Genomic DNA, 17,065 nt, shown 5'->3' with positions numbered 1-17,065 from the left:
TAATTATTTATCTCGTAAATTATGATTTACGTGTGTGTGTTAATTATAATTTACGAGATAAATAATTAGATAAGTCACAATTTAAAAGATGAACAACTAAAAGGAGACGAGGGAGTAAAACAATTACCTAAAATCGTTTGCCTCGTTTAATAAGGGTTTTGGCCAAAAATTTTTACACTACCCCCGAGTAACAAGGTCTCCCAACAGTAGGATTATTCAATATTCATCAGATGGGTCTCACAATTACATCAAAAAAGTAGGGAGACGCTAATGGCTATGCTAAACGAACCCGTTGCCATCCCTACTTAGATGGTGCTGTTTGTGCAGAGGATTCGCCTACACGAGTACACCCTGCCAACAAACGAGTCGACAACTACTTAGAGCCTTCGTCCTCTTCTCCCTAATCCCCATACCCCCAACCCCTTTAAAACCCCTTCCTCTCTCTCTCTCCTAAATTCAAATTTACTCTCTCTCTATATATATTGCTCTGTTTTCAGTACACTTCCATTTTCATGGCTTCCTCTGTCTTCTTTATCTTCCTTACAATCTTTTTAACATGCATTTCTCTCTCCTCCTCAGAAATGCTACTTCTGCCTCTAACCCACTATCTCTCTACCACCCAATTCAACAGTACCCACCACCTCCTCAAATCCACCTCCACCCGCTCCGCCACCCGCTTCCACCACCACCGCACCCAACGCCAGGTCTCCCTCCCACTCTCCCCCGGCACCGACTACACCCTCTCCTTCTCCCTCGGCTCCGATCCTCCCCAAACCATCTCTCTCTACATGGACACCGGCAGCGACCTCGTCTGGTTCCCCTGTTCCCCATTCGATTGCATCCTCTGCGAAGGCAAATACAACCCCTCCACCATCCCCAACCCCACCCCTCTCAACCTCTCCTCCTCCGCCGCCTCCGTCAAGTGCAAGTCGCGTGCCTGCTCCGCCGCCCACTCTTCTCTCCCCTCCTCCGACCTCTGCGCCATGGCTCGATGCCCATTAGAAACAATCGAGATATCGGATTGTGCGTCCTTCTCTTGCCCACCGTTCTACTACGCTTACGGCGACGGGAGCTTCATAGCTCGTCTGTATAGCGACAGTTTATCGATACCCATGGCGTCGCCGGCGCTGGTTCTCCGGAACTTCACCTTCGGCTGCGCTCACTCTGCCCTCGCCGAGCCCATCGGCGTAGCCGGGTTCGGCCGTGGACTCCTCTCCTTGCCGGCTCAGCTCTCCACCTTCTCTCCCCAATTGGGTAATCGGTTTTCTTACTGTTTAGTTTCTCACTCATTCGACGAGGAACGAGTCCGGCGACCGAGTCCACTCATTCTGGGTCGGTACTCGCTTGATAATAAAGAGAAGAAAGAGAAAGGAGTTGAAAATGAAATTGAGTTTGTATACACTCCTATGCTTGATAACCCAAAACACCCTTACTACTATTGCGTCGGGCTCGAGGCGGTAACCGTCGGGAAGCGGCGGATTCCGGCGCCGGTGAGCTTGAAAAGGGTTGATGGAAGGGGTAACGGCGGGATGGTGGTGGATTCCGGGACGACGTTCACGATGTTGCCAGCGGGATTGTACGAGTCATTGGTGGCTGAGTTCGATCGCAGAGTTCGACACGTTTATAAACGGGCGAGTCAAATCGAGGACAACACGGGACTCAGTCCGTGCTATTATCTTGATGACTCGGTGGGAACGAAAGCAGTGCCTATGGTGGTTTTGCATTTTGTGGGGAATTCCAGTGTGGTGTTGCCTAGGAGGAACTATTTTTACGAGTTTTTAGACGGTGGTGATGATGGGAAGAAGGGGAAGAGGAAGGTGGGGTGTGTGATGCTGATGAACGGTGGTGATGAAGCGGAGTCAAGTGGGCCCGTGGGGACGCTTGGGAACTATCAGCAGCAGGGGTTTGAGGTGGTTTATGATTTGGGGAAGAGACAGGTCGGGTTTGCGAAGAGGAAGTGCGCATCTTTGTGGGATAGCTTGAATCAGCGCTAACGTGCGCATCATGGTAGACATTGCGACACTGGATTGACTTTTCCCGGGTCAGGTCAAAGTGTGCGGGTCGGGTAATTTGTGGTTTGACCGCACGTGGGGTTTTTACAGGCTTGTAAATGGGTTGGACATAAGAAATAAGGAGGGGACCTGTTTGGGTGGTTTGTGAAGGTTAGGGTTACATATATTCCATTTTTGGCTTCTTGTATTCTAATCACACAATGTATATTTTGAATGTTCATAACATAAAATGATTGTACTGTGGATTACAAGAAGCTAAAATTGGAAGGCAAATAGAATAATAAAAGATTTAAATTTGGAAATTAAATTTTTTAGTTTTTACTTAAATTTTGTAAAGACTGGATTCATTTTTCACTTATTTACTAAACAATCTGGTCAATTGGACCTATTTTTAAATTATTTATTTATTTATTTATGATTTAGAGTCACTTTACCTCTTTCAGTTGTTGCAGTATTGACATTAGCATTTGCATGCGCCACCATCTCTTTTACCTGTTAAAGTTTAAAGTGAAAGGTCGGGAGTTAATCCGATAATTATATTTTGTTACTCGTATTATGTACTATTAGTTAAATTTTATTTTTATTAGTTGAAATGGTAAAATTTATCATTGAAAGTTGTGAGTGAACCTCATCAATTACAATGAAGTTGGTTTATAATTGAAATAGTGAATTTTATAGAAGAAAAAAAATATGGATATGAGAAAATTGAAATCCATCTCTCTCGCCCCAATTATTTTAATTATTTATAGACTCTGACATTTGCATCAATATTTTATTATTGTCACATATTCAATACAGATGTTGTCATTTGATTTGGTGAGCTATTGCTGGGATAGATTTTAAGGATTTTGCCTACGTATTATTTCAATGAAAAGGAAGCTCAAAATTTGATTGGTGCCTATAATAGATTGATTTGATTTTGATAGGGGTAGACTTTGATGGTCGGTTAAAAGTGATAATCGTATCCATACACCACAGAAAATGACTAATTTCTAATTCTCTTTTTAATAAATAATGCTAATAAGATAATTTTCTCGTGACAAACATCGTTAACTCTCTAAATTTAACTATTTAATTGAGATATTTTTTTAAAACTTCTTAAAAAGAAATTTTAAAAAATTATTTAATATAATTTTCAACATATTAATTACATGTACATAACTCATAACTCTTATCATTGGTTTATCTTATCAACTGATACGCGAGGCATTTGTCGTTTCGTAATTTCTTTTTAAGTGTTCGATACATCTTCATTAATCAATCAATCTACATTTATATTCGTTAAAATTCGTTATACCGAGACCGCTAGCGTGCAAGCCTTGTTATCACAAGGAGCTCTTTACTCTTTTGTGTGTGTGTGTGAGAGAGAGAGAGAGAGAGATAGAGAGAGAGAGAGATTAAAAAAGCTGTGAGAGAGTTACCCTTCTTTAAGGAGTTGGCATCTTCATTACTACACACTATGTCATCACTGAGATTAACTATACCCTGTCACCACTTTCAAAACATGAGATAAAGGATGGAGTAAATTAAAGAAAGAAAAATGACAGAAATGTAAAAGTGGTGATTGATGGAAGTGGGAGGTAGGATTGTGGCTTTCAATGTTAGATAGCTGCCAATTTTGAGTCAATTGATGAACAAAAACCAGCTGTCCTACTGTAGATGATGAGTAGTCTATTGGGCATAAGGGTAGGCTACTTTTTTCAGATGGGCCTTGTCTTTCATTATTTGAGAGTTAAGACCACTTCATAATCTCTCTTTTACCCTTCGGACCACTCATTTATTTCTCCAATCATTTGTTTGTTCTAGGTAGGAGAATTTTATTACATTAAAATAGTACCATGGTGGGATTGTTGATAATTAGCCCATATTATTAATATTGGCTCCAAAGTAAAATATACATTCAATTCAATTATTGAGGATTGATAGTTAGGATTGTTGGTAACATCTCTTTTAATATATGAATTAAATCTATCCTAAAGTAGACATTATGTTTGTTGTTATTAGTTCTCTTTCTGATTGTTACACTGACAAATTTAAAAAGAAAAAGATGAAATATTTTACATTATTCCGAAAAAAATACTCTAATATGTTATATTTGGTGATATGAAATTATTGTTTCAGAATTAAAATTAAGATAAAATTAATTTAAAATTTAAATTAAATTTTCTTCAATTTCAATTTTATGACAACCAACATAGCATAAATTGCATCACAAACATTGATCAAAAGTTAATGGATGTTTTTTTTTTTTTTTTCCCCTATAAAAGTTAATTGATGTTTAATCACATAAAAGATGATACAGATGTTTGATTAGAGTATTTCACCTACAACTTTTTGGTTGGTCGTCCTTACATCATGCACCTGCATCTTAACTGTGCATGATTGAGTTGAAATATAAACTATGCATTAATGTAACCTTTTCCTAATAATTTCTTGATCTTATATTAGTTGTCACTTTAAATACTATTACTTTCTTCGTTGTAATCTAATTGTTCATTTTTTTTTCATTTCATGAGTTGTTTCAAAATACTTTTTCACCTTTTAAATTTAAACAAAATATTTCACATTCTTTCGTAAATACCTTCAAAGTTTTAAAAAAATTCAAACTTAATTACTTTTTAAGAGGGACATCTATTATGAGACAGGTAGTGATATGTGCACCGATTTATCAAGTAAGAGGATCTCACTTTCTTATTTATTGCATAAATGATCCATTAAAAAAAATAGGTCTTACAATTCACAGCAATAAATTGGTGTAAGTATGATTTTTCATTTTAATAACATCTTGTCCATTTTAACAGTTTTATATAGATAATTAATAGCTTTCATTTCTTTGATAAGGTAGGCGTTTTAACATTCTCTCACTCCTGTTTCTTGTGTTTTTATTTTATTTTATTAATTTTTATTTTAAGGACTAAATCTCTTAGGTTTCGTTTGGATAAATATGAGAAGGGAAAAAAAAAAAAAAAAAAAATGAATCTCATTAGTTATAAAGAGAAAATAAAAGAAATGATAGCAATAATCTTTATACTTGTTTAGATAAATTATAAAAGAAAAGAAAGGAAATGAAATGATAGTATTCGTGTTTGGAAAAGATAGACGAGAGAAAAGAATAAAAATCAAATTACAAATCATAACCTTTTTATAAAATGTTATAAGATGATACTCAAATGTAATAAGAGAGTAGTTTCGGAATTATGAAAATGTTACTTACTCATTTCTTTCCAAATCTTCACATTTTTTTTGGAGAATAACACATGAGGAATTTGGAGAAATAGTTATCCCTCAAAATCTCTCTCAATCCATTCTTTTCTCTCCACTAAAAACTATCAAAACACGATTTCCACAATCAGTGTTTTTTTGTTCTCTCTTTTCAAGTACCTTCAAATCACTCAATCCAAATGAAGCATAAGAATTGGGATGGTGAGGTTTTCTTTATCATCGTATTGGAAGAAGACATTCCACGTCATTGGTATGTTCATCCATTGAAAATGTACCATACCTATTTGTTTTTTGTTTTGTTTTTGAATTTATAGTATTATTTTGTTGCAATTAGTTTTTATAAGCACGTGAGAATAATTTCACTGTATGGTGTATTTTTATGGATAAATTACATTGATTTTTCTTGAAGTAGGCTAATTATATATGAATAGATCATCCAGCTTTTTATTTGTTTGACCTTCGTGAGATTTGGCGCTCAAAGACATCCTAGTGTTTTCTTTTCAATAGATCTTTTCACTAAAATGACACCCCTAATGTTTTCTTTTCAACAGGTCTTTTGGCTAAAATTTTTAAAAAATGACATTTTACTCTTTCCTTATATAAAATGTATTATTATATAAGGATAATAATGAATTTTCATGCTTAAAGTTATTTTTTAAGTAAACGATTTCAGGGAATGTCAAAATAATAAATACAAATAATTTGTATGCCCGACTCACCTAATTAATCAATTATACAACAAATAAGGAAGTAGAACCCTTCACTTAGTTGTATTTGGTATAAATATTTAATTAAAAATTATTCAGTTAAACAATTAACTATTCGGTGTGAGTATCACTACTCTATATTTTTTCAAGAAGTGATACTCACACCGACCACTTGCACTGAATTAATAATTTTTAATTGGTTATTTATACCAAATATAACTAAGTAGTCTAAGTGGATGACTCTATTTCTTTATTTATTACATAATTGACCGATTAAAAGAATAGGTCTAGCAAACAACTATTGGGTGGAATCTAGTGATCATTTTTTTTATATATTTGTCCCTAAATAAGCTTCCATTTGAAAATTTATTGTACTATTATTATTATTATTTATTTTGTATAATATTATCAATTTAACATTTTAACATTGAACTTATAAAAATATAAATCATTACATTATTATTTTTTTGTAATTAATCACTACTAATATAATAACATAATAATAAAAATAATTCTCTAAAAAAGTTTGATTATCGAAACCAATGGAGTAACATTAATAACTTTTTTACTATATATATATAATTTGTTTTTTTCGTTTTTCTTTTTGTTTTCTATCTTACGATCTTTGTCAAAGTGAGAGAGAGTTGAATACGAATGGTACACGTGGCAAAACACGACAAACACGCCGCCAGGAAACTTAGATTGAATGAGACGCATATACTCTGTCAACGCGTTTTCAATTTTTGAAGAGTTCCTCAGTATCATAATATCTCAGCTCATCGTTAGCTGTCTGCCACCAACTTTTCCACACGAGTGGCATGTGGGCCCATTTTCCCTATTTTCAGACAATCATGGACCACGACAAATTCATTTGTGTACCGTTCGTAGCGTCCAAACTTCGAATTTCCTTTAATTTGGTCCATTGCATTGCATATTTTTTTAAAAAAATCATATATTCTCGATTATTATTGATTGATTGATTTTTAATTTTTTTTTTTTTTTTTTTTTTCATATCTTGCACCAATATATTTATTATTTTAGTTAGAATTTTTTATTTCATTATATCGTGTTTAAAATGTTTCTTGTAAATTTCTGATTTGTTTAGTATTAGTATGAATTCGGCAGGTGAAAACTAAGAAAAAAGAGAAAAAGAAAAATGTCAATTTATGTAAAGAAATGCTTGGATGCATGCAGAATACATGACTAATGGAAGTGTGAGTAAGAAAAGCTGAATAAGACAACTAAAGGTTTGATTCATTAAAAGAATGATGGAACAAAAAGTCTCTTCACGTGTAAAATGTGAATTTATGTCGATAATTTTACATTTGAGTCATGTCACATAATGTTTTTAAATTGATTCTCATCTTACATTTTATGCACACTTTCACTCTTATACTTTGCATGGACTCGCATTTTCGTTTAAATTATATATAATTATCTTTTTCACGCCCGCATTTTTTGAACAGAAGAGGGTGCTCTTCCGTTCTTATGTGACTTAGATTTGAAGAAATTTTTTTTTTTTCTCTTTCGATTCCTACTGTTTGTTCATTTATTTTTGGATGGAAAGAATACGGTGAATTGCTTGAAAAAAAGCCTTTCCCTTCATGTTTTGTAGGAGTATATCTTATTCTTGAGAAAGTGAATTCCTTCCTCTCTTCCTTTTCCTTTATATTTTCTCTCATTTGAATTCCTTTCCTCTCTTCCCTTTCCTTTTCTTTTTCTCCTATTTTCTGTGTCACCAAATCCACTCAAGTCTGAAGAATATTTGTCATATTGTCGAAATATGGAGTTGGCATTTGTTTTGTTGAGACTTGAGTAGTTAAAGAGGGCCATAACTTGGTTTTGTTTTGTTACATGCATATCTTTGCAGTACGATTGCACTTTCGCAACAAAACAAATTGAATATGAAGATGGATGTCCCATCCCCAAATGTACATGCACCTTATGCCATTCCAATTTCAAAATTGCCAACAACTCATCAATTTGTTTGTTTTTTTCTTTGCCCACTTGCAACTTCTAAATGAGCAAATATATATATATATACATAGTGATGATAGTCGAGCCTAATTCTAATTTCAAAGACTCAATACAGTACTGTCAAATATATTTTAAGACTATGTTCTAATGTATGAAATTGAAGTATTAAAATTAAAATTTGTAGAATTAGAAAAAAACAGTTCATATAATTGGATTAAATTTTCTCTAATTTCATATAGCCTAATGCAACCTAAATCAAATTTTAATTCGTTGAAATTTATATACATACAATATGATCTTTTGCATGATTGACTAATTGTCTAATATATTTTAATTTTCTTATTTATGACAATTTATATATTTTTATAGAATTGAGAATATGCAGATGCCTCGATAGCCTAGTGGTTAGTACCTCTGGTAGATTTTGGGAGTGCCAGACTTAAACTCTTTGCACCTACTAATTTAACTTCTAACCCTTCTTGCCTTGTAAAAAAAAAAAAAAAAAGAATTGAGAATATGTGAACCAAAATTAAATGAAGGAAAACAAAACCAGCTTTGGGATCATCTTGATCATCAATTTCTAGACTAGATTTTGATCTGAAACATAGATATGATGAATGGAATATTCACAAATCGTACATCCTTCCTATCCACACGTTGTCACAGACATAGTGATAAAAGTGACTTTAATTTTGGGCCTTTGTTTACTCCTTCCCAAGTTCCAGGCTGTTTGTATATTGTTTTTGGTGAATTGATTTTGCAAAATTGTGATTTCAAAACCCCAATATTAAAAGCTAAAACAAGGAAAGATTTATGGATATCATGAGACTTGCAATCTTTGACCATTAAAAATGACATATTATGACAGGAGATAATATGATTAATTTGCTTATTTTAAACTCCACTAAATATTTACTATGTAGTGTTCTCAGTTAATGAAAATTCTCTGCTATCAAGAAAAATAGAAAGTTTAGACGTCTTTCCAATAATCACGTACACAACAAATCTAAGAGAGGAATCAAAATCATCTCTAACCATGTTTTCAGTGATTCCATTCGGTGAGTAAAAATCACTTGATAAATGCACAGGAGAATGTGACTGGAGAGGATTTTAATCCCTGAGAGAGACCCACTAACACTTCATCCACAGGATGGAATCACAAAAAAAATTTGACCGGAGAAAATTTTGATCCCTAAAGAGACACCCACTAGTCCCTTATCCATTCTCGTTCAATCAAGGCGTGGGAGAACAATATCACTAATTGTAATTTTTGTTAGCAATATTGAACTCACACTTTGTTTTGCCAATTAACTATCTCAGTTTACATACCTTTTATTTTAATTATTACTTCATTGTGATCTCAAGATTACATGTTTCAAAATAAAATTTTCTTCTTATAAAAGTAAGACATATATCTAATTCTCCTCAAATCAAATCCTGTATTGACTCATATATTGAACTAACCCTTTAGATGACACTAACAACATACGAATTGTCGATGATGTCACTTTTATAGCAAATAGTAACCTCTTTGAGGGGAGGTCAATTTAGGCACTACAATCATAATGTACAAGTCATTAAAATTATCAAATTCACACAGGGCCATTAATTCTCGCAAGTCATAACAGAAGTATTAACCCGTTCTTAGGCCCCAAGTCCAACCCTAGTCTGCCCGAAAATAGATTGGGCCTATACACCTGAATCCTGATCTGACATGGGTCATACATTGGGCCGATGTACCTGGCTAGACCAGCCTGCTTAAGGTCTGGTGTGAAAAGAAAAAAATTGGACCCCTCTTAAGACCTTTGTCCAAGAGGGAGCATGAAAATCATATTTGATGCTTAGAGAGTTGTCCTTACCTCTTATAATTTTTAAATTATTGTGAAACTGTCTCAGGTCACTACACTATATAATGTTAAACTTGCCATGCCATGGTTCGAGGAATATTACATGTTTTCGGATTATATTGTCTCATCAATCATAATTAATCACGTAAGTAAAAAATTGAATAAAGTTAATCAATTTATTACATGTTATTTTAATTGAAACTGAGGACGCTGAGTGCATAGAACAAGACCTGGTTATTAGCTTCATATGAGAAACCGCCAAAAGTCTATTTCTTTATAAATTTTCCTTTAATTTATGGTGGTTTGATTACGAAAGGAGGTGAGGATGAACATTCATCAAATAATCCAAACATTCATCTTTTGTCGCTGTTTTTATCGTACCATGTAATCCACTTTCTCGTTGTAATCTACTCTCTGTTTTGTCTCTGAATTTACAATTTCATTGCCAAGAAACTTCGTTGAATGCAACTTCCTCAGCATCTATTTAAAGGAGTTTAATTTGGCCAAATATCAAAGGCAGAAATAAGCTAGGAAGACCAAGAATAGCTTTTCTTCTGAGCCTATTTCTTTTTATACTGACTTCGAACCCCACATATATTATTTAAACGGAGTATTTTTTTTTTTTTTTTTTTTTTTGTGTGCGCCTTATTACACTTGGATCGTCTGAGTTTTACGACTCGCTTCAGAAAATACTTGTGCGTGATTGTTACTTGGTATGTGCCTACTATCTCAATGAGCTTAATTACTGAATGTGATAGCTCTGTGTTTCACTCAATGTGGTTAGTCATACAACTATATTCCCTCTACTTTTGTTTTCTTATTTTATTTTACTTCCCTGTTTTTTCTATATTGTTTTTTATTTTGGTGAGAGGAATCAAAATAAATGGTCATGAACTTAGGAATCAAATTTAATTCCAACACCATTCTGTGCCTGTAGTTGTCCTTCAACAGGTTCATATTCCTGGTATATCTGGTTGCTTGCTCTCTAGACTCTAGCTAAGTTTGGTTCCTATTTATCTTTAGTTGAGTTAAGGCTATGTTTGGTAGAAGTGACGGACTCAGGAAATTTTGTGAAAGTAAACTTATATAGTGGGTCTATTTTTATAATTTCAATGGGGTTTTCTTCATAAATTTTTAAAAATTTAAAGTATAAAATGCAAAAAAAAAAAAAAAAATCAGTGGGAGCGAATTGTAATTCTAATGGGGGCATCTTCATAAGTTCTCAAAAAATTGAAATATAAAATGCGAAATAAAGAATCCAATGAGGGCGAATTGTAATTTTAGTGGAGAAATCTTCATAAATTCAAAACAATTTAAAGTATAAAATAAAAATATAAAAAATCCAATAGGGGCGTACACCCCACTTGTCCTATGTTGGATCCATGCCTGTTTGATAGAGTGGAAAAGAAAAGAAATGATAACATTAGATATAAGAGAAAAGAAAAGAAAGGAAAAGAAAATAGAGGATATTGTTAACCACTGGTTATGTTTGGTTCATTAGTAAAAGAAAAGATATCAATTATGTTTAGAGAAAGAAAGGAAAGTAAATTATTTAAATAAATTTAGTATCATACCCTTTTTCATAAATTTTGTCTTTTGTTAAGGGTAAATTCGGTATTAGCAAAGTTTCATTAAAAGTGTTAGTCTTCCTCCCATTTTTGAGAGGCTTACAAAATTAATATTACATACCTAATTTGTATCCTTTCAAACCCTTCCATTTCCTTTAAAAAAATTATACTAGACATGCTATTTCATTTCTCTCCATTACCTTTCTTTTCCTTCTTTTACCGTCCAACCAAATTGGGCCTTAAGGTCACTGTAAAGCAATTGTTTTATTTATTTAAATTTTTGTCATCAAATTAAATCTAATTTTCCCTAATAATGCGAAAATAAACTCCACTTTATTTTACTTTCAAAGTGCTTGTGATTGCCCTGTCAATTCTTGGAGGTCGTACATCTAAATAGTCATAAATACATATACTGCATCAATCACAGGATCAACAAAATAATAGTCACAAAGAAGGAAAAATGGAGAAGATGGAGAAGGTGCTAGAGCTGATTAGCTGCACAAACTCCTGCATGATGGAGGACCCACCTAACTGCACAAAAAGCTGCTGCAATGTCATCATTCAGTTTGCAAAAGGACTGATAGTGCCTCTACAGAAAGTGCTAAACTACGAGCAAAGAATCAAATCACCCATACTTTGGATTGGCAACTATGTTGCACTAGCATCTCTAGCATGCGCCCTTGCAATGGCTGCTGATGTCTTCTACGGTTTTCGCCACAGAAAGCCGTGGTTTCCGTGCAAATTTTTCACTCTCAACGCTGCCTCCTTGACATTACTAGCTGTAGCAATGAAGCTGCCGCTGGACCTGAGTAGCGAAATGCCAGGCGTTGTGGACCAGTTGGCGAAACTTAGTGGCACCGCCTTGATGGCTACGACAGTAGCTAATTTTATGCCATCTTTAGGAGGTATGGATGACCGAGAAATTTTCATGAACATAACAGCCTTGGCTATTCTCGTGATCACCATTTTCGTGAATGTCTGCATCCAATTAGGTACACAAGTAATAAATCAGCTGTGTAGGATAGAACACATTGTTGTTTTGTCTTCCATGCTTGTTTTGCTGGTACTATTGTGTTCTTCAGCTTTGACAGTCTCGACCACTAAAAAGAATATAAAATCAAAGTATGGTGATATGGAAAAAATGACTTCAACTGAAGGGTTCACAGTTGAGAAATTGAAAGAGGATGTGAAAAAATATTCGATGATGGCAGAAACCGGTAGTCCACAGTTTGTGATTGCGCGTTCTGTGACATGCTCTGCTTCAGGGGCATTTTGTCTTCTGACTCTCATCACTCTAGCAGAAGTCGAGGTTAGGGCATTGCTTAAGATATATATTCTGTTGAAACATGCTCATATAGACTTCAAAATTGCTAATACTGTGTACCTAATTGGATCGGATTATAAGTCTGCGACCTTTATTATTGTTGTGTTTCAGTCTGTTGGTGTGATAGTAGGTACAATTGGCCCAATATTCAGATGGTTCACCGCTATAAGATTAAAATTCTTAGAGAAAAGAGTCAAGAGCTACAATACTGAGTTGAAAATAGAGAGTTACTGGATCGAAAGGCTAGCACGGTGGAGAGAAAGCCCCTTGGCATTACGAGTTCGGGGTAAAAGAAGTAGAAAACTTGTTCATACAGCAAAGAATCTAGTTTTGGACTATTGTATGGGAGTTCAGATTGGGATTGTTACTGCTAGCAAATTGATTCAGCTCGTCTCTGTTTTCTTAATTATAAAATTGTTGTCATTTGGACAGAGGCTCATATCTAAATATATTGCCCCAAACAATCACACAAGATCAGAATCGGGGCATGGTACAATGATGGATCTTAGCAAATATGTTTTGCATCTCGAAGGTGAAGAGGAGCTACCTTTACAAATGATGAAATACAAAAGGGACGCTACCAATCATTTCATTCAGAAGGGTAAAAAGCAGCAGCCAAAATATTTGAAAGAGCTTCTAGATAAATCTACGACTTTCGTAGGGGTGGCAAAATTTGACAGTGACCGAGTTCCATCTCTAAATTCTGAAGAACCTCCCAATTGTTGGTCTCTTCCCGTGGTTACCCTAACAAGTATCGCCATTGCACTTCCAAAAAATGATAATCACAAGGTGAAGTGGTTGCTTCAAAGCGTGAGAGAAGGCCTCTTGTATGTCAACCTTGTAGAAAAAATCTTGGATGCCAAAGGAGACTTGGTCAGCATAAGTAGTGCAGCAGATGTAGTGTGGTTGGAAGTTGATCTTTTTTGTAGGTGGCTAGATGAAGATCTCCGAAAAATTGCTCTTGAAGGGAAAAACTCCAAGGATGCTCTTGAGAGACTTGCTGACATAGCTAAAAACCATGTCATCGAGTTCGAGGCAATGATTAATGAGGATCTGAAGGAGAACCCTCTGAATTGGCCCATCAAGGCTATTGCTGCTAATTCAATGTACAGAATTTGCCAAACTGTGATGCTGGATTGTGATGGCAACAATGACCGAACTGATGAGAGACTGTTTGAGCAATTATGTGTTATGATCGCGGATATATTGGGTGCTTGCCTTACCAACTTACCGCTTGCCATAACTATGAAATGCTTTTGCAGCGCCATGGAAGAGAGGGAGAAGCATGTCCAACATGCTGCTCAACTTCTTGGTGAAACGGAAGAGATTTTGAATATCCTTCAACAGCGTGAGCTTCCCGGTCTGAATCCTGATAAAATGGCACATATTGATGAGTGGCGTACACTAATCAAGCAGAAGAATTCCTTGGGTTTAACTTCTTCATCCAGTGATGGCACATCTTCTGATTCTAATGAGTTGCTGATAACTGTTGAGTAGGAAGTTTGTCAACTGGTGCATGTGTTTATTTTTATTCTTATTTTTATTTTTATTTTTTAAATGTATTTGTTTAAAGGATTAATTATTGTTATTCATATAGTTTACCAAATTATTACTTTAATTTGCAGTAGATTTGAACAATTTAAAAGATACAAGGATTATTTTTATTTATTTTTGTTTTATTTCAATGGGTTAAAATTATTAGATGATGATTGTTTAAGAATATGTTGTGCTGATCTCAGAAGTTTTTTAAAATATGATGACTATTCTCACATTTTGAAAGAAATTATATCAATACAAACAAACACTCCAAAGGAAAAATAATAAATTATCACGTAATCAATATTTAAAATAATCTCACTGTAAAAAAAAAAAATAATAAAATAAAATAAAATAAAAATTCATTTCAAAGTAACTATAAAATAAATAATAGAAAGTAAAGAAAAATAATAACTTAGTTTGGTCAAATAAAGTCAATATTAAAGATAATAGTTAGTAAAAGGATTTCAATAAGATGTTTTTTTCACTACATAATTTTTAGGGTAAATTACATTGATCTCCCATGAGGTGTGGGAGGTTTAGATATATCTCACATAAGTGGAGCGTTTCAGATTTATTACTTTGACCTCTTATAAGGTTTGGCCTGTTAGGGTGTATGCTCAGCAACCCTGTTTCCATCAAAACTTAGTAAAAAAAATTATAAAATGACCAACTTGCCCTCATAATTATTATTTTTATTTATTTACAATATTTTATTTAGGAGAAGGTAATGGAGAAGAGAGAAAGTAACAAGAGAGATTAGATAGAAAATTATTTTTTTAGATTTTATAATATATTTTGTCTTATAAAAATATATTATATATAAGGGTATAATTAACTTTTTATTATCTTAAAAGAAGTTATAGTAATAAATTTTAATCACTTCACGAGATTTGTCCAAACTTCAATACAGGTAAGTGTAATTTACCATAATTTTTAGGGCAAAATTTCTCAAAACTCCCAAAACTATTAAAAAGTGATCATAAAACCCCAACCAGTTTAAAAAAAACCCCAACAATATAGCAACGTTATCATTTTACCCCAACTCTAACTCTGGTAATTCGCCGTTAAGGGTACGTGAAATGATTAAATTACCCTTATTATATTCTTTTTTATTTAAAAAACCAAAAAATTCATATTTTTGAAATTACAATATTATCCTCTACAGTGTACCTTACAGTGGGTAGAGTATTAAATTCAAACGATGCCAAATTTATGATGGCAGAGGAAGTAGTTGGCACCTGGCCTCTTCACCTAATAAACTGACAAATCTTGACAAGGAGGATAGGTGTGGTATGGGGTACCCTTCTCTTCTTCCTCAAATACAACATGGATCCCAAACTCCTTTACCTTAAGATTAACACCATACCAAAAACCCACTGAAATATTGACTTCATCGCCAGCTTCTATTAATTGATTTGCAAAATTCCAGTGGCTTAACCATACCATGTCGTTGCAGTCCTCTGGAGTGCCCATGAAAGTTGGGCAGTATGTCCACTTCACATCCTTTGTTCTATTACTCACTTTAATCGTGTATAACTCCTTTCAGTAATCTCCGACAGGATGACCAGGTCTTGCATAGACAACGTATACATTCAAGCCTTGGATCTTCAAATTAGGAAATGAAGGTATATTAAAACGTATTGAAGATCCCATACTCTTCATGCTGAACCAGCCTGGAACTTCACTACCAGGGAGAAAAGTACTAAATATACCCAATTCATACAGTCCCTACAACATGAAAATCATAATTTTCAATTTTTAGTTTCTTACCAACATGAGAGAGAGAGAGAGAGAGAGAGAGAGAGCTCACCTGGATGAGAACTTTTCTTTGAGTTAATTGTTGGTCAACTGAAGCTCCAGTAAATTTGACAAGTTTCCTATCTCCCGTCGATCACCTGAAAACCTCCATTAAAGCCGGCGAGAGCAAACCTCGGAATAGTTTCATCAAGCTTCGAGATACTCGCGAACTTTTCAGCAGCAAACTCTAAAATTTCACCGAATAGTTCCGGTGACTGCAACCAACTTCACCAGTGAGCATGTGTAACGACGACGGCGGTGCGACATTCCATTGCTACAATATAGTCGCCACGATGGTGTAGTACTCCACGGCCATGAAAAACGCTTCAATCTCATGAACTCAGCTTTGGTTAATGTAGAACCGTGCAAGTCTTGGAACTCTGTTGTGTCGCCGTCACCTTCGCCGTCGTTTCAGTTTTAGGAGCTCGCTATTGGGCTTTTGCACTGGTGGGCCGAGGTAGCGTGGACATGCACGTTGTCGGACTGAAGTAGGTTTCGCGGAAAATAAATGCACCGGACTGAAATGGGTTTCATGGACATCCTAAACCTATGACCGAATCCATAACCAACTACCTCATCCTAGACTAATGGAGGAGAGAAGATGAACTAAAACGATGACACTGTGGGTGTGTTTTTACTATTACAAGCTTAGGGGTATTTTCGGTATAACACATTTAAATACATATTACTTGTTTGGCACATGTGACAACAGGGGTATTTTCGTCAGAAAAGTCAATTTGTCAAAGCATTTGTTAATCACGCGCTGGGTTAAAGGGGCCAATTGCCAGAGTTGGGGTAAAATGATAGTGTTGCTATATTATTAAGTTTTTTTAAACTGGTTAGAATTTTATGATCATTTTTTAATAATTTTGGTGGTTTTGAAAAATTTGTCCTAATTTTTATTCACTTCTTTTTCAAATATTGATGTCCGCTTCAATACTTGTAGGATCATGACGGCATATGATTCGTAATAAATTACGTGGCATCAAATCATTGGATGTGATTCACCACATTACGTAACCGTTGCCAAAGATTCGATCTTCCATTTTCGCAGCAATATGATTCATTCGTC

General features: G+C 34.5%; 2 protein-coding genes across 2 annotated transcripts; both read left to right on the top strand.

Moving 5' to 3' along the window:
• The first annotated feature begins 228 nt into the window (after positions 1–228).
• Positions 229–2,390, top strand: LOC132304059 (probable aspartyl protease At4g16563). Its single transcript, XM_059801563.1, has one exon. It carries the CDS (start codon positions 513–515, stop codon positions 1,992–1,994), a length of 1,482 nt encoding a protein of 493 aa, XP_059657546.1. The 5' UTR covers positions 229–512; the 3' UTR covers positions 1,995–2,390.
• A 9,403-nt stretch (positions 2,391–11,793) lies between these two features.
• LOC132305438 (uncharacterized) lies at positions 11,794–14,154 on the top strand. Its single transcript, XM_059803080.1, has one exon. The coding sequence runs from the start codon at positions 11,794–11,796 to the stop codon at positions 14,152–14,154; it is 2,361 nt and encodes a 786-aa protein (XP_059659063.1).
• The last annotated feature ends 2,911 nt before the right edge of the window (positions 14,155–17,065 follow it).

This window comes from Cornus florida, unplaced genomic scaffold (genome assembly GCF_030987335.1).
Source record: "Cornus florida cultivar Cherokee Brave unplaced genomic scaffold, ASM3098733v1 CherokeeBrave_3.0.0_Hap2_Chr04, whole genome shotgun sequence".
Lineage (NCBI taxonomy): Eukaryota > Viridiplantae > Streptophyta > Magnoliopsida > Cornales > Cornaceae > Cornus > Cornus florida.
The sequence above is the reverse complement of the archived record's forward strand: the minus strand, read 5'-3'. Positions and strand labels throughout refer to the sequence as shown.